At 36.9% G+C, this 24,705-nt stretch overlaps 1 protein-coding gene across 1 annotated transcript in view; it reads right to left on the bottom strand.

Moving 5' to 3' along the window:
* Positions 1 to 5,769: 5,769 nt before the first annotated feature.
* The window catches only part of CASP5 (caspase 5), a 74,530-nt gene continuing 55,594 nt past the window's right edge, over positions 5,770 to 24,705 (bottom strand). The window contains 8 exon segments of the mRNA XM_033205347.1: positions 5,770 to 9,280; positions 10,674 to 10,776; positions 12,315 to 12,424; positions 13,826 to 13,969; positions 15,214 to 15,448; positions 17,005 to 17,151; positions 17,153 to 17,188; positions 18,307 to 18,416. Coding sequence (XP_033061238.1) covers positions 10,678 to 10,776; positions 12,315 to 12,424; positions 13,826 to 13,969; positions 15,214 to 15,448; positions 17,005 to 17,151; positions 17,153 to 17,188; positions 18,307 to 18,416 — 881 coding nt within the window. The 3' untranslated portion in view covers positions 5,770 to 9,280; positions 10,674 to 10,677.

The raw sequence follows: 24,705 nt of genomic DNA on the forward strand, positions 1-24,705 counted from the left end.
ACACAACGCGAGTGATGTTTGCATTTTAAACTGAGGTACCCAAGTCCTCTCACTGGGACTATCTAGGCAGTTGGTGCAACCCACAGAAAGCAAAGAAAAGCAGGGTGGAGTGGCAGTTCACCCAGGAGCTACATGGGACAAAGGGACCTCCTTCCCTCTGGCAAGGGAGATAGTGAGGGACTGTGTTGCCCTCCCGGGCTACTGTGTTTTCCAGGATTTTGCAATCCAGGGTTCAGGAGTTCCCCTTGTGAGTGTACACCATCAGGGCCTTCTGTCTCAACACAAAACTGGGCAGACCCACGGCTGCTCTTCTGGTCGGCAGCTGTTTGGGCAGGCATTGACTGAGCTGCAGGAGTTTTTACATAGTCCAGCAGCTCCCAGAACTCTAGTGAGGCAGGAGTCCCATCCACTCCCATGGAAAGGGGGCTGAAGCCAGGGAGCAAAATGGCCTCGCTCAGCAGATCCACTCTCACAGAAGCCTCCAAGCTTAGATCCACTGGATTAGCATGCCCTCTAGCCAGCATAGCAGCCTGGAGTAGGCCAAAGATGACCGAGTTCCACAGGGGAGGGCGACTGCCATTACTGCAGTTCTTGTCAGCGGTTTTCCCCTACCAGTGCTATGGAGGCTGGTAAGATTGGACTGGGCAAAAGTCTTCACAGTGCAGCACAGTTACTGTGGCAGATCATGGCCAGACTGCCTCTTTACGTGGGACTGAGATCCATCCCTCCTCGCCCGGCAAGAAATCCTTGCAGGAATTCCAGAAACTCCAGCCAGGAGTTTACAGACAGAGCGCTCATTTCCCTCGGACAGAGCACCTGCGGATAGGGGTTACTGTGGTCTTAGGTTCAGCCAACTCAATCTTCCTGCCAGCTGGCTCTGAAGAGTATCAGCGATCCAGACAAGGGGGATTCCCCCAGCCCAGTGCACTAGCTCTGCTAAGGGATAGCCAGACTGCTTTCTTAAGTGGGTTCCTGATCCCGGGACTCCTGACTGGGTTAGACCTTTCAACAGGGGTCACCAGGCACCTCATACAGGAGAGTTCCAACTGGCATCAGGTTAGTGCCCCTCTGGGAAGAAGCTTCCAGAGGAAGGAGCAGGCAGCACTCTTTGCTGTTCTGCAGCCTCCATTGGTGATACCCAGGTGAACGGTGTCTGGAGTGGACCTCAGCACACTGCAGCAGACCTGCAGAAGAGGGGCCTGAATGTTAGAGGAAAAACAAAAATCAGAAAGCAACAATAACACATCAACAAAAAAGACCCTACAAAAGTCCCACCCAAAGGTCAACAGCTTCAAAGATTAAAGGTAGATAAATCCACAGAGATGATGAAAAATCAATGCAAAACCACTGAAAATTGCGAAAGCTGGAATGCCTTTTCTCCTCAAGTGATTTCAGCACTTCTCCAGCAAGGGCACAGAACAGGACTGAAGCTGAGATGGGTGAACTCACAGAAGTAGACATCAGAAAGTGGGTAATAACGAACTTTGCAGAGCTAAAGGATTATGTTCTAACCCAAGGAGAAGAAGTTAAGAACCATGATAAAAGATTACAGGAACTATTAATTAGAATAAAAAGACTAAACCAGTCAAAAATAATAACTACAACTACTTTTCAAGATGTAGACAGTACACTAAGACATCAAGAGAAACAACAAAAAGTTAAAAATTGGGGTGATGCAAGTAGAGTATACACTTTTTATTAGTTTTCTTTTTCCATGGTTGTTTGTTTATGCAATTAGTATTAAGCTGTTATCCGTTTAAAATAATGAGTTATAAGATAGTATTTGCAGGCCTCATGGCATCCATACAATGGATACACAAAAAATAAAAAGCAAAAAATTAAATCATACTACAAGAGAAGGTCAACTTTGCTAAAAGTAGTACAAGAAGAAAGGAAAAAAGGAAGATAAGACCATAAAACAAGCAGATAACAAATTTAAAAAATGGCAGGAGTAATTCTTTACTTATCAAGAATAACGCTGAGTGTGACTGGACTACATTCCTTACCATAAAAACATAAAGTGGCTGAATATATGAAGATATAAGACTCAATGATCTATTGCCTACAAGAAACACACTTCACATAGACTGAAAATAAAAAGATGAACAAATATATTTCATACCGGTGGAAACCAAAAGGAAGAGGAGGAACTACACTTACGTCAGACAAAATAGATTTCAAGACAAAAACTGTAAGGAATCACAAAGAAGGTCATTATATAATGATAAAGAGGTCAACCTTGCAATGGAGTATAATGATTGTAAATATATATGTACACAACACTGTAGCACCTGGATATATAAAGTAAGTCATATTGGAGCTAAATACAGAGATAAACTTCAATGCGAAAATAGCTGGTGGCTTCAACACCCTATTTTCAGCATTTGACAGATCTCTCAGACAGAAACTCCACAACAACAAAAAATTAGACTTCATCTGCACTATAGAGCAACTGGTATACCTACAGGACACTTCATTTGATGGCTGCAGAACACATATTGTTCTCCTAAGCCCAGGGATCATTTTCAAGAATAGACCATATGTTAGGTAACCAAACACATTTTAAGTTTTCAAAAAAATTGAAATAAATTATCAAGCATCTCCTCTGAGCACAATAAAATAAAACTAGAAATCAACAACAAGAGGAATTTTGGAAACTATACAAACACATGGAAATTAAACAATATGTTTCTGAAAGACCAGTGGGTCAACAAAGAAATTAGAAAGGAAATGGAAATTTTTTTTGAAACAAATGATAATAGAAACACAACATACTAAAACCTATGTGATACAGTAAAAGAATTACTGAGGGGGAAATTCTGAGCTATAAGTACTTTGAATTTCTGTAAGTGCCTACATCAAAAAAAAAAAAAAAAAAAGAAAGAAAAACTTGAACTGAATAACCTAACAATGCATCTTAAATAACTAGAACAGCAAGAGTAAGCCAAACTCAAAATTCACAGAAAAGAAATGCTAAATATCAGAGCAGACGTAAATAAATTTGGAATGAAGAAAAAAAAAAATCAATGAAGAAGAAAAAAATAAAATCAATGAAATAGAAAGTTGATGTTTTGGAAAGACAAACAACAATGTCAAATCTTTAGCTGGATTAACACTAAAAGAGAGATGACCCCAATAAATACAAGAGTCAGAAGATAAATTACAACTGATGATACAGAAATTCAAAGGATCTTTGGTGGTTACTAGGAGTAACTATACACCAGTAAATAGAAAATCTAGAGGAAATGGATAAATTTCTAGACACATACAACCTGTCAATTGAGATTGAACCATAAAGAGATTCGAAACCTGAACAAGTTAATGACAAGTAACAAGATTGAAGCTGTAATAAAAAGTACCCCAGCAAAGGAAATCTTGTGAGTTATTGGTTTCACTGAAGAATGTTACCAAACATTTAAGGAAGACCTTATATCAATCCTACTCAACTGTTCAGAAACATAGAGGAGGAGGGAATATTTCTACACTCATTATATGAAGCAGTATTACCCTGATACCAAAACCAGACAAAGACATATCTAAAAAGAAAAAGAAAACAAAAAGCCAATATATCTGGTGAATATTGATGCGAAAATACTCAACAAAATACTAGCACACCAAATTCAACAATACATTAAAGAATCATTCATTATGACCAAGGCAGATTTATCCCAGGAATGCAAAGGTGATTCAATATAGTCAAATCAATAAATGTGATGCATTGTATCAATAAGATGAAGGACAAAATCCATCAGATTATTACCATTGATGCTGAGAAAACATTTGATACAATTTATTTTACTTTCATGATAAAAATCCTAAAGAAACTGGGTACAGGAGGAACATACTACAACATAATAAAATCCATATATCACAGACCCACAGTTAATATCATACTGAGTGGAGAAAAACTTATAGCTTCTCCTCTCAGATCTGGAACATGACAAAGATGCTCACTTTCACCGCTGTTATTCAACATAGCACTTAAAGTCCCAACTAGAGAAATGAGACCAGATAATAAAATAAAAGGCATTTAAATTAAAAAGAAAGACGTCAAATTATCTTTGTTTGCAGATTATATTTTCTTCTTATTTGGAAATCCTAAAGACTCAACCAGAAAACTATTGGAACAGATAAACAAATTTGGTAAAGTTTCAGTATATAAAATCAATATACAAAATCTGTAACATTTCTACATGCAAACACTAAACAATTTGAAAAAGAAATTTAAACAGTAATCCCATTTATAGCAGCCATAAATAAATGCCTAGGATTTACCCTCACCAAACAAGGGAAAGATCTCTACAATGAAAACTATAATACACTGATGAAAGAAATTGAAGAAGACACAAAAATAAAATGATATTCCATGCTCATGAATGGAAAGAGCTAATATTGTTAAAATATCCGTACTACACAAAGCAACCTACAGACTGAATGCCATCTTTGTCCAAATGCCATCTCTGTCCAATAAAAAGAATGCCCAACAACATTCTTTCCAGAAATAGAAAAAATAACTCTAAGGTTTATATTGAACTGCAAAAGACCCAGAATAGCCAAAGCTATCCTGAGCAAATGGAACAAAACTAGAGGAATCACATTACATAATTTCAAATTATACTACAGAACTATAGTAATTAAAACAGCATGGTCCTGACATAAAAACAGATGCATAGACCAATGGAACAAAATAGAGAACACAGAAGCAAATTTACACACCTATAGTGAACTCATTTTTGACAAAGGTGTCAAGACCCTGGGGAAAAGATAGCCATTGCAATAAATGGCGCTGGGAAAACAGGATATCCATTTGCAGAAGAATGAAACTACACCCTTATCTCTTGCCACATCCAAAACCAAATCAAAACAGATGAAAGATTTAAATCTAAGACCTCAAATTATGAAACTACTAAAATAAAACATTAGGGAAACTATTAGGACATTGGTGTGGGCAAAAATTTTTTGAGTAATACCCCACAAACACAAGCAACAAAAGCAAAAATAGACAAATAGAATCACATCATATTAAAAAGCATATGTGGACTAAAGAAAAAAATCAAAGGGAAAGACAACCAACAGAATGGGAGAAAATATTTGCAAACTCTCCAAATTAAAAGGGATTCATAACCAAAATTTATAAGGAGCTGAGACAACTCTATAGGAAAAAAACTGTTGATCTAATTTAAAAATGTGTAAAATATTTGGATAGATATTTCTCAAAAGAAAACATAAAAATAACAAACAGGCTTATGAAAAGATGTTCAGCACCATTGATCATTAGAGAAATGCAAATCAAAACTCCCAATGAGACATCATCTCACCCCAGTTAAAATGACTTTTATCCAAATGATAGGCAATAACCAGTGCTGGTGAGGATGCGGAGAAAAGGAAACATTCATACACTGTTGAGAATATAAATTAGCGCAACCACTATGAAGAACAGTTTGGAGCCTCCTCAAAAAAATTAAAGATAAAGCTACCATATAATCCAGCAATTCCACTTTGGGGTGTGTAGCCAAAAAAAAAGAAAATCAGCATATTGAACAGACATCCATACTCCCATATTTTTTGCAGCGCTGTTTACATCAACTAAGATTTGGAAGCAATGTAAGTGTCCATCAACAAACTCATGGATAAATAAAATGTGGTACATATACACAATGCAGTACTATTCAGCCATAAGAAAGACTGAGATTCTGTCATTTGCAACAACACAGGTGGAATGGGAAATCATTACATTAAGTAAAATAAGCCAGCCAGAGAAAGACAAACCTCGCATGTTTTCATGTATTTGTGGAATCTAAAAATAAAAACAATTTAACTTACAAGTATATAGAGTATAAAGTTGATTACCAGAAGCTGGAAAGGTAGTGGAGGGTTGTAGGAGGTAGGAATGGTTAATAGGTACAAAAAGTTAGAATGAATGAATGCATAAGACCTAGTAATTGAGAGTACAGCAAGTGACTACAGTCAAAATAATTTAATTGCACATTAAAAAATAACTAAAAGGGGATAATTTGATTATAACACAAAGAATAAATGCTTGAGGGTATAAATATCCTACTTTTTCATGATGTGATTATTGTGCACTGCATGCCTGTATCAATATATCTCATATATCTCATAAATGCGTTCATTATTTGTAATAACACAAAAATTAAAAGTTAAAAAGCATTTCATACTTTTCTCTGTTGTTATACATAGTCTCCAACTAAAAAATGCTGGTGGGGTGGGATTATGGATCAAAAGACTACAAGGCAAAAGATTACAGGGACCGTGTCTTTAAAACTTTCAAAATAAGTGTAAATACTTGCTAATGTGAGTATATGTCAACACTATTTATTTCTCTTTCACTGGAAGTTAGGGAAACAAGGAATGCGGTGGATCCTTCTTCTGAGTAAAGGAAAATAGTTTCACTAAATTCTTGTCTTTATTTCAGAAAATGCCTGCCCTTCAAGGCAGAGAGTGTTTATATATTTATATATTTTTAAGTCTAATGTTCCCCTTTTGAGTCAAATTATTCTTTTCTCTTTGGGTGACATTACTGATTATTATTATCTCCAATGGAAGATAGCCACATACATGAATGGAGGGAAAGAGAAGTCGTTTGGAAATGAAAGACTAACAGAAAAAAGTACAAATATTATTTGAACCCAATTCATTTTTACTTTGATTCCTAGTTATGAATTCTAATTCTATCCAACCTTAGTTTTAGGAATCTTGGCAAAGAATGGTAACACAGGCAATTTTGACTTCTTGTATGCCATTCAACCTGCTGTCCATTCTGCAAGCCATCTTTCTTAACTATAAATCTGACTATATATAATGCCCTGTTTAATAATATTCTAAAATAATTTACACTGTCCCCAGGACAAATAATTACTCCTACACGTTTCATCAGTTCATCTAATCTTTTCAAACCATAATTTAACTTTTACAGTGCAACCATACAATTTTCTTTCCCAAATTTGTCTTATCATTTTGCACTCTCAACTGAGAAAACTCTCAATGATTTTTCCTCCCCCTTATAAAATTTTCTTTTGGATATAACAAATCGATCACAATGAAAGCATGCACACTTACACGCAAACATAAGTCTCTGTGTTCTGTTTTCCTGTCAATTTTTAACACTGTTAATAATTCAAATTAAACTCTTATTTTTCATTGTACCACCACTAGCCTCTAAATTGCTGGGAGTTCTCACTCCACTGATGCCTACACAACCCTGGAAGTATAAATTTGGAAGGTGAGGGGACAGAGTCTGACTTAAGGCTGCCAGTGATACTCCGTTCACTATTTCAAAAAGTCACATAAGTGATCTCTTTTCTTCTCTCTCCAGTTCTGTTCATTTGTCTATTGGGGTATTGTTCATCTATCACACTCACTTGGGTATTTTTGTTCATTAAATATACAAAAGACTGATACTTAAATCATTTTTGAATAATAAATATAGGTTTGCCACTAAAATTAAACAACAGAAAAGTTTGTAAAGTGGAAAAGGATTATCCACACTCTTTAATTTGACACAAGGTAACCACAGTTATACGTTTAGCTTGCATCTTTCTGAATTTTTTCTATGCTTTTGTAAAACACTTAATACATTACTGATTCTATTGATTTCCTTAATCATTGGCTTCCTAGTATCCTTGCCCTTTGCTTCAACCCTGAACTAGTCTTATGATTTGGTTTTGGCCAACATAATGCAGTAGAAGGATCTGGTGCAGTTCCCAACTCAGGCTTTACAAAGCCTGGTGCTCTTCTTCCTCGTGGACACCTGAAACTAAATTAGGATGAGCCTGAGCTAGATTGCTAGCTGATAAGACACATCATGTGGAAAAGAGGCTAATTGCCCCAGCCAAAGTCATTCTAGACCAGCTTCCATCCACGTGCGTTCCAAACATATGAGAGATCCCAGTCCTTCAGTAAAGATGCCTACCCCATGCACAGGTGATCTCAGACACATGGATAATCTCAGCAGAGTCAAGAACTACTTAGCTAACTGGTAACCTTGTGAACAATAATAAATGCTTATTGCATTAAACTACTGAGGTTGTGGGTGTTTTGATACCCAGAAATAAATAACTGGCAGATACATATTTACCTATACCTTTTTTCCTTATAGCACCAGTATCATATTATTATATTATCAACAATTTGCTCCATTTGTTTAATTTTTGCTTCACAACATATGACAAACCCTTTAAAAATCCAACACATTAAAATTCAATACTATCTGATTTTTGGACATCTATAAATTATTAAAAGTGTCAATTCAATATAATTTTAAATGTTTTGTCAAAGTAATACATTCATGAGACAGTCTGTAGTACAGAAAAGAATACAATAAAAATCATATTTCCCAGTACAACTCTTCCCACCTTCAGTCCCACATACTAGATGTAATTTCCTTCAATTATTTTTGTTTTGTTTTGTTTGGCAGTAACATTTGGAATTTTCAATAATGACCCTTACAGCTCTGTGTTTCCTGATATATAGAACATAAACAATGCCATTGACTGCCTCATATGAAAAATGAGATGCAGCTCACTTACATTGCCACATATCTAGTCTATTCTACCTAATATTTGATGATGTCATGATGTTCAAACCTTTTATTAATTGTGAAACAATAATATATTTAACCATAATTTCTTCTTTCATCAATGTTGCTCAGTAGCTAAAATTTTCTCTATGTAAGTTGATTAATGTTGTTCTCATACCTTCTCACTTTCAATTGTATCATTATATTTTCACAATTTTTATCATAGTAAAACGTCATAACAAAATTACAAGCTTAACAATTTTAAGTGTACAGCCAAATAGTATTAAATACATTCATAATTTTGCACAACAATCACCCATCTACCTCCAGAATTCTTTCTATCTTGTAAATATGAAACTTTATAACCATTAAATGACTCTTCATTTTCTCCTGCCCTAGCACCTGGCAATCACCATTCTACTTTCTGTCTCTGTGAATCTGATAATCTAGGTGCCTCATATAAGTGTGATCATATTGTATTTTTGTGTGTGTGAATGGCTTATTTTACCTAGCATAATGTCCTCAAAGTTCCTGTATATTTTAGCATATGTCAGAACTTCCCTCTTTTCTATGCTAAATTACATTTTAGTGTATCTATATATGATATTTTACTTATCAATTTTTCAGTCCAAAAGATACCATCTTTACTTTTATCAAAACACCAAATGTTGAATATGCAAGCTATACAGGTAAAGGTGCTCTTTGGTGTTGACAGAGGAGGGCTGGGCTGCCTGTGGTTTCCTGCAGAAGAGAGTAAGGACAGAAGGTCAAGATGGTTATCCCTCACTGCCTTCATCCCATCCCTCATTACGATTCTTCTTCCATCTTCTGCCATATGCTTTTGCCATTTCCCTCGACTTCCATCTGTGACCTCTGTGACTGTTTAGCAAAAAGTACTTAGGAGTATCTTTGTAAAACCTGAATTAAATTATGTCACTTCTCTTTTCCAAAGCACTGGAAGGTTTTCCTATCTACTCAGATAATATTTTTTTAAAGAATTACCATGTGATGTTCAAGCACAATGTGATGAGGCTCCTCACTGTTTCTCCTAATTTGTCTCTGTCATTTCCCTCACTTGTATTCTCTTTTGGTCACACTGTCTCATTGTAGTTCTTTTTAAACATGTTTAGCATTTATCTACCTCAGGGCATTTGCCCTTGTATTCTGTGCTGGAACACCTCTCCTGCATAAGAACCACATGGTTCACTCTCCAACTCTGTCCATTCTTTATTCCAATTTCATTATTTCAAGGAAGGTTTCCTGAATAAAATACCTACAGTTGAGCATGTATTTTCTACTGTCCAATAACTGTGGCTGAATGTCAGTAATGAGAGAGCCAAGTAAAAAGCAGTCCCTGGCAGAACCTCCCACCAGCCTGTGCACTGGGAAGAACGTGCACTGGGGTGGAGCCTTGGGAAGTTCATGCCATTTGCAGCAGGGAGAAGCCTGGCCCCTCCTCTTCCTGGGTGGTATCTGGTATTCAAACTGCAAGGCAGAAAGGGCACTAGCAGGATTCTGGCTCTGTGAAGGGTCCGTTTCCCTTTTTTTTTTCCTTTTCACACAATAAACCCTGCCCTCCTCACTTTTCAGATTGTCTGTGACTCTAATTTCTCGTGGTCGTGTGACAAGGACCCCATCTTTAGCTGAACTAAGGAGAAAGTCAACAACAGTAATGTGATACATGCACTCAGAGGACCAAAGCCCTGCTTTCCCCATAGTTAGCGCCTGTGTTTACTCTGTTTTGTTCAAGGTCTGATGCAATGTTGGTAACTAAATGTGGTAGGTGGGAGAGAAACAGAGAGAGAGACAAAGAGAGGGAGTGTATGAGAGTTCGATGAATATAATCAATAATGGTAACATTTATACATTACTATTTTAATAATTACTAACCTAGGACTTTCATTGTCTATTACATTTTGCTGCAATTTTCCTTACCTCCTTGATTGATTATATAGTTGGGGGAAACTAAATGCATATAAGTAGAATAAAAAAGAGCACATAAATTCTCACCAGACTGCATCAATAAAGAACTCTAACTTGACCATACAAGTAGTCAGCTGTCATTGGTCATTGAACTTCACCACCCATATAGCTCTTTCATTTATTTCACCCTCCAACAACTCTCAATACTTACATTTTCAATTGCCAGGAAAGAGGTAGAAATCTCTTGTCAAGGATACTCGTTCTATGGTGGGCATCTGGGCTTTAGCCTTTGGAATTTCAAATGATTTCTGTACCTAACAGAAAAAACAGTAGATGAGACATGAGGGATTTTGGATTCTCAGAAAGCGCCTTGCACCATGAACCAGGAAATACCTGGAATGAAGACAGCGTCCAGGGTTGATAGGACCAAGCCCATGGATATTCCAACTCCTTAACACTGCTACCCTACCTCTTAGAATTGACACCCCATGTCAGACTGTACACTTTACATCAAAATAAACACTGCATGCCTAGGCAAGGCTTTTCAACCTCCATTTTCTCTATTTTCCATTTTTGACCTACAGATGTGGAAATCTATTAAATATCCCTTGAGATATGCTCATGAGAACTGGATATGGAAGACTTAATACTTTCAACCCTCACCAAGGCTGATTCTTCAATTTAAGGAGAATTAAATCCCAGAATCTTGCTTTAAGGCCTGAACACTGAACAACTTTCATGCCGACACCACCAAGGCAACCTCTGAAATCTTATGCAAGGACTGATCAATGAGATCCTGCTTACCGTAAATCCAATATTTCTAGTCTTTTTCCAGGAATACCCTCAAAAGTACAATGTCTAATTCCTAATCATCCAAAAGGACTTAACTTCCCAGTTCTCTATCCACAGAAACCCTGTATCAATTTATGGTACAATCTTCTTTAAACGCCAGTGGTATATATTCTTCTTCCCACAAGAGTTTTACTGTTTTCTACAGTTTTTAATTTAGAAACAACCACTTTCCTGTGTTGATACCAATCCTATTTTCCCTTAAAAAGAGAAGGAACATTTATCTATTCATTTATGCATCTATTTATTCAGTATATATTAACTGAATGTCTGCTATATGTCAGGCATATTGAGGTGCTGAGCAAATCCCCGCCTTCCTGAAGTTTGCATGTCAGTGAGTAAATACAGGTAAAAAACAGACACATAAATAAACTATTAATATATGCTTAGTGGGAGGAGGTAAGAACTGTGGAGAAAATAAAGTAGGAAGGACGGGGAATAAGGAATGTCCCAGGTTGGGCAAGGAATAGTAAACCTTCCCTTCTGCCCTTTTCCATGGAAAGAGTGATTTCTTTTTTATTCCCTCTTACATGCCTTTATGAATTCTACCACAATGTGTAATTACACATTTTTTTGTCAGCCCATATTTCCAGTATCCATATCTCTCACAAAAGTGTGAGTCCTAGGTAGTCTTAAGCCATGCAAACCTCATTTACCCCTTTGTTATCAGGATGAAGTCCATCACCTCCATCCAGTTTTTATTCATTTAGTAAATTAATCAAAATTATTTCAAAATATTTTATATTCTCTGAATTTTAATAACTTATAACTCAAAACATGAAGCTTATAGCTGATATTATTTTGTTTTACTTTGCTCTTCTTCTGGGATATATTGACAATTTCTTTCTCTAAACCAGATTTTAAACACTTGAATGACAGAAATCAGGTGCCGTTCTACTTTTGCTTGCCTGAAGAAGTGTGTCATTTTCATTCGATTAGTGAATAATGATAAATTCTTTCTGAGCAAATAAATAAATGACTAGAAAAGGAAATGGAAGCTTACCTTCTGAAATATTTTCATTAGGTGGTAGCACCAAGAATATTTCTGGAAGCATGTGATAAGTTCCGTGATGAAGATGGAGCCCCTTGTGCGGTCTCTCCAGGACACGTTATCTATGATGATACAGACTGATATACCTTGGGCTACGACTTTCACTATGTTTTTGTTTATATTTTTGTTTTTGTATAGCTTGGGAATTTACCTGATAGATTTATGGAAATCCCTTATAACTTAACATTTACTTAGGTTTCACACAGAGGAAACAGTAAAGCTGGCAAAGGTTGAACAAAAAAGACAGCTTGTAAACATTACAAGAGATTGCATAGTGATTGTATTTTGATTCTTGGAACTGACTTTCTATTATGGACATTATGTTCATTCACTTTGCTTAGAAAACGGGTCTTGAGAAATAACTGGAATTGTTCCACTTTACAAAGGAAAGAATAGAAGCCCAGAAGGATGAATAAAGATTCAGTGAGGAAGCAACAAAAAATTGCTTTCTGATTCCAAGATTGTTTACAGATTGCACCATGATGTCTTTTACCATACAATAAACAAAATAGATGAACACATCCAAAGTTTCAGTTACAGAAGATTAAAATATCATAGAAAAATACTGTATAATGTGGTGCCAATAGTAAAAAATTCTGTCTTATACACTTAAAAATTTGTAAAAAGAGTAAATCTTATATAAGTTATCCTTATCACACCCTTGCAGAATGATGATAACAAAAAATAGAGAGCTGGAGGAATCTTTTGGAGGAGACAGAGACATTTACAGCATAGATTTGGGTGATGATTTGAGGGGTGTGTACTAATCTCCAAACTTATTAAGTTGCATACATTAAATATGTACAGTTTTTGTATGTCAGTTATGCCTCCATAAAGTGGCTTAAAAACAAGACTTAAAAATTTACAACTTGGAAAGAGTAAAATGTAAAGACCTTTAGGATGATTACCTGGAGGTGAAATGCAAACCACTGTTTCCTGTGATTAGACACAATTAGCCCCACCCTAACATTTCCTACTTTTTTTAAAGGGCATTCACATTTTTATCTGGACATTCAAAAACATTGCTCTTTGTAGGATCAAGTGGAATGTATGTAGAAGAGGGCTTGAAGTTGCTCATTTAGAAAGACAGCCAGTACTGGGATCCATGAAACTTATATTCAAAATGTTAAATGGATTTGATAAAAAAAAAAACAGAATCCATCATTTATGTTTACATGGTGTGTGGTGAATGCGGTTACTTGTATTGTATTGCTTTATAATATTTGACATACCTTTGACTGTAAAGTGTAACACTTATAATAAAACTACAATTTCTTAAAATGTGTGTGTGGGAGGGGGAAGGAATCTGTTCTCACAGCACACATAAGATCATGCAAAATATATAGAGAGCACACACCATTCTCTCAACTCATTGTTGCCTAGGGCCTATCTTGATTTCATAGGATCATTGAAAGGTGTCCTCAGAACCCCCACATTTTTTACTGTTGCTAAAAGACACATACGTGGTGTTGAAGAACAGAAAGCAATGAAGTCCTTCTCCACGTGGACTCTGCAAACAGAATCTTCCTCCAGGTTCTCAGGTGACTGTGAAGAGATGACTGCCGAGGATGCCAGAGAGTCTCTGACCCAGTGTTCCCCACGTCTTTCTGTAGAGACATCAAAGAGACATCAACTTTCTTTTCTTTTCTTTTCTTTTTTTTGTCTTTTATGTTACGTTAAGTTCCAGAATAGAAATGCAGAATGTGTAGGTTTGTTACATAGTTATACGTGTACCATTGTGGTTTGCTGCACCTATCAACTATCATATAGGTTTTAAGCCCACGTGCATTAAGTATTTGCCTTAAGGCTCTCCTACCCCTTCCCCCTGACCTCTTGACAGGCCCCGGTGTGTGATGCCCCCTTCCCTGTATCCATGTATTCTCACTGTTCAACCCTCACTTATAAGTGAGAACATGCGGTGTTTGGTTTTCTGTTCCTGCATTAATTTGCTGAGGATGATGGCTTCCAGCTTCATTCATGCTCCTACAAAGGACACGATCTCATTCCTTTTTATGACTACACTGTATTCCATGGGATATATGTACCACATTTTCTATATCCAGTCTATCATTGATGGGCATTTGGGTTGGTTCAAGGGACATCAACTTTTTATACACTGCTGTGCCTCCCTTCGTGGCTATCACAATTGCCCACCTTGTTATTTTTCAGTGTTCTAACTAATTTAATACATATATACAGAACTACACACATGCAAACACACACACACACACTCTCTGCTTCATCTCTAGTGTCATTCAACAAAGTGTCAATTAACAGTGAATTTATCATGTCATTACTAGTTTTCAGTTAAGTTATTGCTGCTTTCTTAAAAAACAAAACATACATACCAATAGTCATGAGGCAATTGGAAGTCAGGAATAAAAAGAGAGAGAGAGAAGATTGACTTAAACCCCTCAAGTTTCCTTAACTCCCTACTCATTTTCCTTTCAACAATTATGAATAAATAGGGTGCGTGTCTCACATGATAACTTCAGTTTCAAGTGCAAATTCTTCAGAAACCACATAATGTCAAAATGTCTGTAAAACATTTACAAAGCAAGCTATCATGAAAATGATTCCATTCCAAAGTTTCAGTATTTCTGTTTCACTTTGATTTAGGGATTCTGATGATCTCCTTCACCGCTTACTGTGGATAAAATTGTACAGAAATTTCTCCGCTGATGAGACAATTTCTCATTCTACCAGACGCTTAGGTAGAGTTTCTGTAGAATTCATTGTACTTTATTTGCACTGGATGGGGTCTAAGACTGTTTCCCCTAAATATAAACCAAACATCACAATCCTCTGCATACACCTTCGTAACTGTTAGATGTTCAGTCCCAGCACTCACTGCCTCTGCAGGCCTGGACAATGATGACCTTGGGTTTGTCCTTTAGACTGAGGCAGTTTCGGTTATTGAATATCTGGAAGATGGTGTCATAAAGCAGCACATCTGGGTATTTCTCATCATGTGCAGTTCCGCAGATTCCCTCCAGGATGCCATGAGACATGAGCACCAGGAACGTGCTGTCGGAGGACTTGTGCTCTGGTCGGGCAGCAAATGCCCTCAGCGCTGACTCCATATCCTGTAAAAGAGCAATGTCTAACTTCAGTCAGAGAAGCATCACAATGAATAGGACGTCCTAGATTTACCATGAGTGAAACAAGAAACATATGTGACATCCGGGTCATGGTGCTTCACATATTGCTTACTCAGTCATGACAGCTGTTTTATGGTTTTGTTTTTTTGCTTTTTTTTTTTCCTTCGTAGCAGGGCTGTGGGTTCCTACTTTTTCTGACGCACCATGCACTGTCTTCTTAATATACTGTATATTTTTATATGTTACTTATATTACTTTTTTTAAATCTCAATCTTGTCTCTCCTTTCCTAACAAGAGTCATGTGTTATAAATGCATCACACCACTGTCCTTGTAAAATCCAATGTACGTTGCTTAGAATAAAATCAATCTTATTGCCTGACCATTCTCACCCTTACATTGTCTGTTCTGCTTCAATCTCTAGTCATACTGGTCTTCTCTTGTGCCTCATATGTGCCAGTTTCATTTTCAGCTCAGCTCTTTCACAGGTGGCTCCCCCTACTTGGAAGGCACTGCATTCACATCTTCCTAGAGCCATCTCATTCCTTTTGGTAGTTCAGTCCAACTCCTGTGTTCTCTCCCCACAGAGGCTTTTCAGGACCAACCCAAAAACGTCACACCCCATCCGACATTCCCTCTCATGTTTCCTTTTTGTTTTCTTTTTGCTTATTTTGGATTCTCTTCTCATTCTTATACAGACATACACACACACTCATTCTCTGAAATTGCTCTGGTTTTGCTTATATTGTGAGATTTTACCTCCACTCTAACCTAGATCCTTGTAAATTTGAAGCTTCTTGTATCATTTACAGACTTATCCACAGCGTCAGGAAAAGCTCTTGGCCCCAAAGTTTGGATTTAATATTTGTTTTAAGAGTGCACTCCTGTGCCGTGTGTGGTGACTCACGCCTGTAATCCCAACACTTTGGGAGATCGAGGTGGGTAGATCACGAGGTCAGGAGATTGAGACCATCTTGGCTAACACGGTGAAACCCCGTTTTTTATTTTATTTTAATCTCTGTTAAAAATACAGAAAATTAGCTGGGCGTGGTGGCACGCGCCTGTAGTCCCAGCTACTCGGAAGGCTGAGGCAGGAGAATTGCTTGAACCTGGAAGGTGGATGTTGCAGTGAGTCAAGATCATGCTGCTGCACTCCAGTCTGGGTGACAGAGTAAGACTCCATCTCAAAAAGAAAAAAAAGTGCACTCATGCCAAAAACGCATTACTCTGTGATTTTCTGTGAAATCTTGGGGCTACATTCCAATCACCTGATCTTACTGGAACTCAATAATAATTGTGAAAATACATACCAATCATATTTTGTCTAGTTTTATGGAGTTGGGGGTATTTGAGGCTCAGAAGAGACACAGATTTATGTATTCAAAAGTTCAATTTGCTAGTGCATGTGCGCATGTATGCACGTGCACATACACACATGAACCCAGAGGTTGTTAAACCTTGTTGAACTTCTATAAAGCTAACTAATTATTAGAAGAATATATGTTGCCTATGGGTGAGTGTGAGATGGCTTAGGGGTTCTTACCCTGGCTGTGAGATTCTTTTTGTCAACCACATTGTAGCCCAGGCCCTGAAGCAGCTCTTTCATCCCCAGGATGTCAAAGTGAGCCCCAATCCTTGGTGGCAGATGATCAAACTTTGTATTGCATATGATGAGAGCCAGGCGTTTGCCTGAGAGCCAGGTCCTCTCTCTTTTTTATTGGATAGATCTGCAGGAGATGGAGATTAAGCGGCTTTGATTACCTGAGTCTCTTTTCAACCTCCATATGTCTCATTATTTTGCTTTTTTCATGCAGCTGCCCCCTTCTCTAAACTCTATCAGAAGACACTGCCTTCCCCTCTCTCTCAAGAGCCCAGACCAAGAACCAGGACATATCTGGAATTATTATTTAACTTTCCTCTCTCTAGAGCCCAGAGCAAGAATCGGGACATATCTGGAATGATCACTCAAGAATCTTGAGGAAACTGAATAATTCCTACCCCCTTCCTTCTCCTTTTTCTCCTCCACCTACTCAAACATTTCTTATATTCAGGTTCAAATCAAATTTCATATAAACCAAGAAACGTTGTCATTGGCTCCAGTAAAAATGAATATAGCAAATATTCTTTGCCTTCTGTATCATGACTAATATTTGGTACTATTTTAAAAACATAAACTTACAACGATTTTCAAGATTTAATTATACTTTTCAAACATATTTTATGTCTAGGCTTTTCAACTAGAGTACAAACAATTACTATTCAGTCATGTTATCTTATAAACATTTTTATTTTGTGGCTATATCTGAAATGGTAGTAAATCCCAAATAGATACAAAAATCAATAAATGATAAAAATGAGGAAGCTACATTTTATCATGGGTTGAAAGAGCATTGGTATCTGTTTGAAGCCATATGAATCCTTGCCTGCTGAAAGCATCTATCATAAAGGTCACCACTGTCACCATCCCCTCATCATTTACTGCTTTATGTATTTCTGCATTTATGGCTGGTACTGTGGCTCCAGCCTGTAATCCCAGCACTTTGGGAGGTCAAGGCTCATGAAGACAGGATTTGGAGAACAGACTGGGTGACATAGTGAGACTATATCTCTACAAAAAAAAAAAAAAATCAGCCTGGCATGGTAGTGTGCATCTGTAGTCCTAATTACTTGGGAGGCTGAGGCTGGAGAAACTCTTGAGCCAATGTGTTCAAGACAGCAGTCAGCTATGATCACACCATGGCACTCCAGGCTGGGCAACAGAGCAAGACCCCATTTTTAAAAATGTGCATTTAATGAAAGCAATTATTTCTCTCTTTTTCCCCATTTCATGCAGAGAGCACGGCACCTCATCATGGTTTTCTTTACACCGTCTCAGGAATTCTTCATGAGGACAAAGTATGAGAGTATTTGTAGATTCTGCTGACTCAGGTGGTCCAGCCTCGATTTGCAGAAGTGCTGTGGGATATCACAAAATATAAATTAAGATCTAAAATTGACACCCTAACATCACAATTAGAAGAACTAGAGATGCAAGAGCAAACACATTCAAAAGCTAGCAGAAGGCAAGAAATGACGAAGATCAGAACAGAACTGAAGGAGATAGAAACACAAAAATACCCTTCAAAAAATCAATGAATCTAGGAACTGTTTTTTTGAAAAGATCAACAAAATTGATAGATTGCTAGCAAGACTAATAAAGAAGAAAAGAGAGAAGAATCAAATAGATGCAATAAAAAATGATAAAGGGGATATCACCACCTATCCCACAGAAATACAAACTACCATCAGAGAATGCTATAAACACCTCTACGCAAATAAGCTAGAAAATCTAGAAGAAATGGATAAATTCCTGGACACATACACTCTCCCAAGACTAAACCAGGAAGAAGGCGAATCCCTGAATAGACCAATGACAGGCTCTGAAATTGAGGCAATAATTAACAGCCTACCAACCAAAAAAAGTCCAGGACCAGACAGATGCACAGCTGAATTCTACCAGAAGTACAAAGGAGGAGTTGGTACCATTCCATCTGAAACTATTCCAATCAAGAGAAAAAGAGGGAATCCTCCCTAACTCATTTTATGAGCCCAGCATCATCCTGATACCAAAGCCTGGCAGAGACACAACAACAACAAAAAAGAATTTTAGACCAATATCCCTGATGAACATTGATGCAAAAATCCTCAGTAAAATACTGGCAAACCGAATCCAGCAGCATATCAAAAAGTTTATCCACCATGATCAAGTGGGCTTCATCCCTTGGATGCAAGGCTGGTTCAACAAACACAAATCAATAAACATAATCCAGCATATAAACAGAACCAAAGACAAAAACCACATGATTATCTCAATAGATGCAGAAAAAGCCTTTGACAAAATTCAATAGCCCTTCAAAGTAAAAACTCTCGATAAATTAGGTATTGATGGAACGTACCTCAAAATAATAAGAGCTATTTATTACAAACCCCCTGCCAATATCATACTGAATGGGCAAAAACTGGAAGCATTCCCTTTGAAAACTGGCACAAGACAGGGATGCCCTCTCTTACCACTCCTATTCAACATAGTGTTGGAAGTTCTGGCCAGGGCAATCAGGCAGGAGAAAGAAATAAAGGGTATTCAATTAGGAAATGAGGAACTCAAATTGTCCCTGTTTGCAGATGACATGAGCGTATATTTAGAAAACCCCATTGTCTCAGCCCAAAATCTCCTTAAGCTGATAAGCAACTTCAGTAAAGTCTCAGGATACAAAATCAATCAGCAAAAATCATAAGCATTCTTATACACCAATAACAGACAGAGAGCCAAATCATGAGTGAACTCCCACTCACAATAGCTTCAAACAGAATAAAACACCTAGGAATCCAACTTACAAGGGATGTGAAGGACCTCTTCAAGGTGAACTACAAACCACTGCTCAATGAAATAAAAGAGGATACAAACAAATGGAAGAACATTCCATGCTCATGGAATCATGATAGGAAGAATCAATATCATGAAAATGGCCATACTGCCCAAGGTAATTTATAGATTCAATGCCATCCACATTAAGCTACCAATGACTTTCTTCACAGAATTGGAAAAAAAATACTTTCAAGTTCATATGGAAACCAAAAAAGAGCCTGCATTGCCAAGACAATCCTAAGCCAAAAGAACAAAGCTGGAGGCATCACACTACCTGACTTCAAACTATACTACAAGTCTACAGTAACCAAAACAACATGGTACTGGTACCAAAACAGAGATATAGACCAATGGAACAGAATAGAGCACTCAGAAATAATACCACACATCTACAGCCATCTGATCTTTGACAACCCTGATAAAAACAAGAAATGGAGAAAGAATTCCCTATTTAATAAATGGTGCTGGGAAAATTGGCTAGCCACATGTAGAAAGCTGAAACTGGATCCCTTCCTTACACCTTATACAAAAATTAATTCAAGATGGATTAGAGACTTAAATGTTAGACCTAATACCATAGAAACCCTAGAAGAAAACCTAGGCAATACCATTCAGGACATAGGCATGGGCAAGGACTTCATGTCTAAAACACCAAAAACAATGGCAACAAAAGCCAAAATTGACAAATGGGATCCAATTAAACTAAAGAGCTTTTGCACAGCAAAAGAAACTACCATCAGAGTGAACAGGCAACCTACAGAATGGGAGAGAACTTTTGCAATCTACTCATCTGACAAAGGGTTAATATCCAGAACCTACAAAAAGCTCAAACAAATTTACAAGAAAAAAACAACCCCATCAAAAAGTGGGCGAAGGATATGAACAGACACTTCTCAAAAGATGACATTTATGCAGCCAACAGACACATGAAAAAATGCTCATCATCACTGGCCATCAGAGAAATGCAGATCAAAACCACAATGAGATACCATCTCACACCAGTTAGAATGGCAATCATTAAAAAGTCAGGAAACAACAGGTGCTGGAGAGGATGTGGAGAAATAGGAACACTTTTACACTGTTGGTGGGACTGTAAACTAGTTCAACCATTGTGAAAGACAGTGTGGCGATTCCTCAAGGATCTAGAACTAGAAATACTATTTGACCCAGCCTTCCCATTACTGGGTATATACCCAAAGGATTATAAATCATGCTATTATAAAGACACATGTATACATATGTTTATTGTGCCACCATTCACAATAGCAAAGACTTGTAACCAAGCCAAATGTCCATCAATGATAGACTGGATTAAAAAAAACTGTGGCACATATACACGACAGAATACTGTGCAATCATAAAAAAGGATGAGTTCATGTCCTTTGTAGGGACATGGATGCAGCTAGAAACCTCATTCTCCGTAAGCTATCACAAGGACAAAAATCCAAATACCGCATGCTCTCACTCATAGGTGAGAATTGAACAATGAGATCACTTGGACACAGGAAGGGGAGCATCACACATTGGGGCCTGTCATGGGGTGGGGGGAGGGAGGAGGGACAGCATTAGGAGATATGCCTAATGTAAATGGTGAGTTAATGAGTGCAGCACCAACATGGCACATGTATACATACGTAAAAAACCTGCTTCATATATATATATATATATATATATATATATATATAAATTATGACTTTTGCCCGTGACCCAATTTATCACCTAAGAACTTTGAGAGAGAGAGAGAGAGAGAAATCTTAGGAAAAAGACTTCTTTGTATGTAGGGATTATAGCTGTACCTAATTTCCAGCTTAAGGAAATGTATTGTGGGAATTCCCTGATAGAGAAAGCAGATCTCCCCCAACCTCACCAAGAAAAAAAATGCAGTTATAGATTCTGATTATTCTGGAGAAAAACTCTTGATATTTAGAGTTAAATTTGGCTTTTCTACATTCAGAAAAAGTTTGATTTTTCCAGTGGTTTTACCCTAGGGTACTCATTCATCTATTTGGACTTTTTGCTGTGTCTGGGCAAGAGTGTGCTAATACTTGTCAGAGTGCTATCTATTTGAAATACAATGTGTGTTCCATGTGCAATATTAAATTTTCTAATATCACATTTACAAAAGGTAAAAATAATCTTAATAATGTATTTATTTAAATAATATATCCAAAATATTATTATTTCAACATGTGTCACTAGCCACAAGTTAAGTACTTAATAGCTACATCTGTCTGGTGGCTACAAAACTGGATGGAACAACATCACATTTTGGAGTGATAGTCCCCTCCTAGTTCACACTATGTACAGATATATGCATACAGCAAACACTTAACAGAATATTGAATTCTGTACCATCCTGGTATTTTTTAAGCAACCTTTATGTTAATTACTAATTTTTCTAGAAGAAATAGACTTCAGTTATCTTTCAACAAATTGTGAAATCACCTATTTATGAAGAAATGTTGTCTAGTGACAATAGTACTGTGTCCAAGGTCAAAGGGACAAATATTTGTATGAGATTCTGACATAACTCTGGACATCTTGTCTCTAAACTGCTGGAGCAGCCAACACTGTCCAACTCATATTTTATAATGTGAGGCAATAACACATCTCTTTTAGATAAGTTTGCTTCTGAGTAATTCTGATCTATCCCCTTGTGAAATGTAATATTGATCTCTTTTAACCGATATTGTGCGAAAACCTGGGAGATTATTAAGCCCTCTTTCTGGAAAAGAAAAAGGAATTTACATACACAAACTAGAAGAAAAGTTTACTAAGATCTAATAAGAAGATTTCTTTTCATAAAAGGAATGGATGGGCATATTTTTATGTTTGGTTAAGTGATGCAACCAATACATAGGAATCATGAGTAAAGTGATATTATTCTGTATAAAATTTGCAATGTTTTGTAATATTTCATGTATTTTTTTATATTTCTATCATTTGTTTCTGTTCATTTTTAATAATATTTTAAAGTAAGTATCTTGCTAAAGTGTATGATAAAAGCCTGAGTTCTGGGAATACAATAAGTTATAAATGTGTAAGGAAACCAAACCTTCTAAGCATCTACTTTATCATAGATTAAACAGTGACAGATGCTTTTTCTTCTCGTTTCAGAAAATTCTGCCAATGTGAAGACATCCAGGGTCCTGGGATATTCCTGGTCTGAGGGCATGTTTTCCTGTTTAAAGGCTTGGAGAACTTCCAACTTAACAGTCGTCGCCTAATGACTTTTATGTGTCTGTGTGTAGAACAGGTGTTTTCCAGTAAAATTAAAAATTAGACAGAAATTCTATCTTATACCCAGTAGTAGAATTAGTATAAAAATACTATTTTATTACAAAATAGTAAATATTATAGTACAATCTGCTTCCAAAGAGAGTTTCTATTAGCCTGGGAGGGCAAGAAGAAGTAATGTGGAAATCAGGAGTTTAGATAAAAGTTTCAATTTGAGTCTTATCTGTTATCTAATGAAACAGGAATCTCTCAGGAATCTGCTCAGGAATCTCTTTACATTGACACAAGAAAGGGAGTGGTGGAGTGGTACAGGATCAGAAAAGCAATTTCCCACAGTACGTAGGGACTTACATGGTTATCTCTCTGACTAAATCACATCATTGGTATATAGTGTGTGTATGTGTATATATATGTGTGTGTGTGTATATATATGTGTACATATATATGTGTGTGTGTGTGTGTACATGTAACAGTTTGTTAAATAACACACAAATAGCTAGGATTCTTCTTATCCTGCACTCCAGAATCCAGTGCTCTGCTGGAAACCCTCAGAATTATAACCATATCCAAAGACCTGTCCAAGGCCTGTACCTCTTCCAATAGCCCAGCCCACCCAGCTTCCTGGTATGCTGGGCTAGTGTACTCAAAGTGTTCTGGGATCGATCTTTCTGGAGAATCCAAATGCAGACAAGAGTGCAGGGAGCCACTGGACCCCTGCTGCAGGGATTTGCAGCTGCCTCCTTCCTGCCACAGCCTCTGCTGATCAGATAGGCTATTGCAGTTTATAGTTTAGTGCTCATCATATATGATATCTGGGATTGCTAAAATCATTTTGAAGGCCTTATTGCTACAAATATGATTCCTATTTGCTGCATTATCTCTGATTTTTTAAAACGAATGTTTTTCCCCCTGCCATTCCAGGTTTGAGGAAAGGGAAAATACTTGCAAAAGACCAGTTTAAATACTAATAAGAATGCATCCTTGCCTAAAATCTTGGACAGCTATACTAGCATGTGGTTTCTGTTGAGGGGAAACTTTCCCCATAGAGAAGGGGAGTTTATTTTGTATAGTGACGTTTGAAGAATTTATGTTGCTTTGTGTTCATGATCATATATGATTATTGGTAAACTGTAGTAGTTCAGGGCTGAAGATTTCAGTTTAAAGTCTATGGCAAATTGAGTCCATCCCTGGGAAACACTGATCTGAGAATATTTAGGCTCTAATAATTCTGATAATTCAATCTGTGTCAAAGGTTTTGAAATGTTATAAAATTTAACATTTTATAGTAGTTCCCTGTTCGTAATTTTGTAACTCACAGAAATGAGTAAGCATTGGAAAATTCTAATTTGTGATGCCCAAATAATAATTAAGAAAGTACTCTTTATTGCATCCATATACTTCATTTGTTTATTCATCACACATTAATTAGGTATCTGCTATGTGCCAGGATCTCCATTAATTACTCTTATTAATTGGTGAAGAAACCAGTTACATTCTGGTAGCAGAAACTTGGTGCATATTACTTCATTTCACTGAAGCGGAAAAGGGTTAAAAGTGGAGCACGTTTATTCTGGAAAACAAAGCGTTTAATTTTAGCTGTAT

This window comes from Trachypithecus francoisi, unplaced genomic scaffold, assembly GCF_009764315.1.
Source record: "Trachypithecus francoisi isolate TF-2019V2 unplaced genomic scaffold, Tfra_2.0 Lachesis_group8, whole genome shotgun sequence".
Classification (NCBI taxonomy): domain Eukaryota; kingdom Metazoa; phylum Chordata; class Mammalia; order Primates; family Cercopithecidae; genus Trachypithecus; species Trachypithecus francoisi.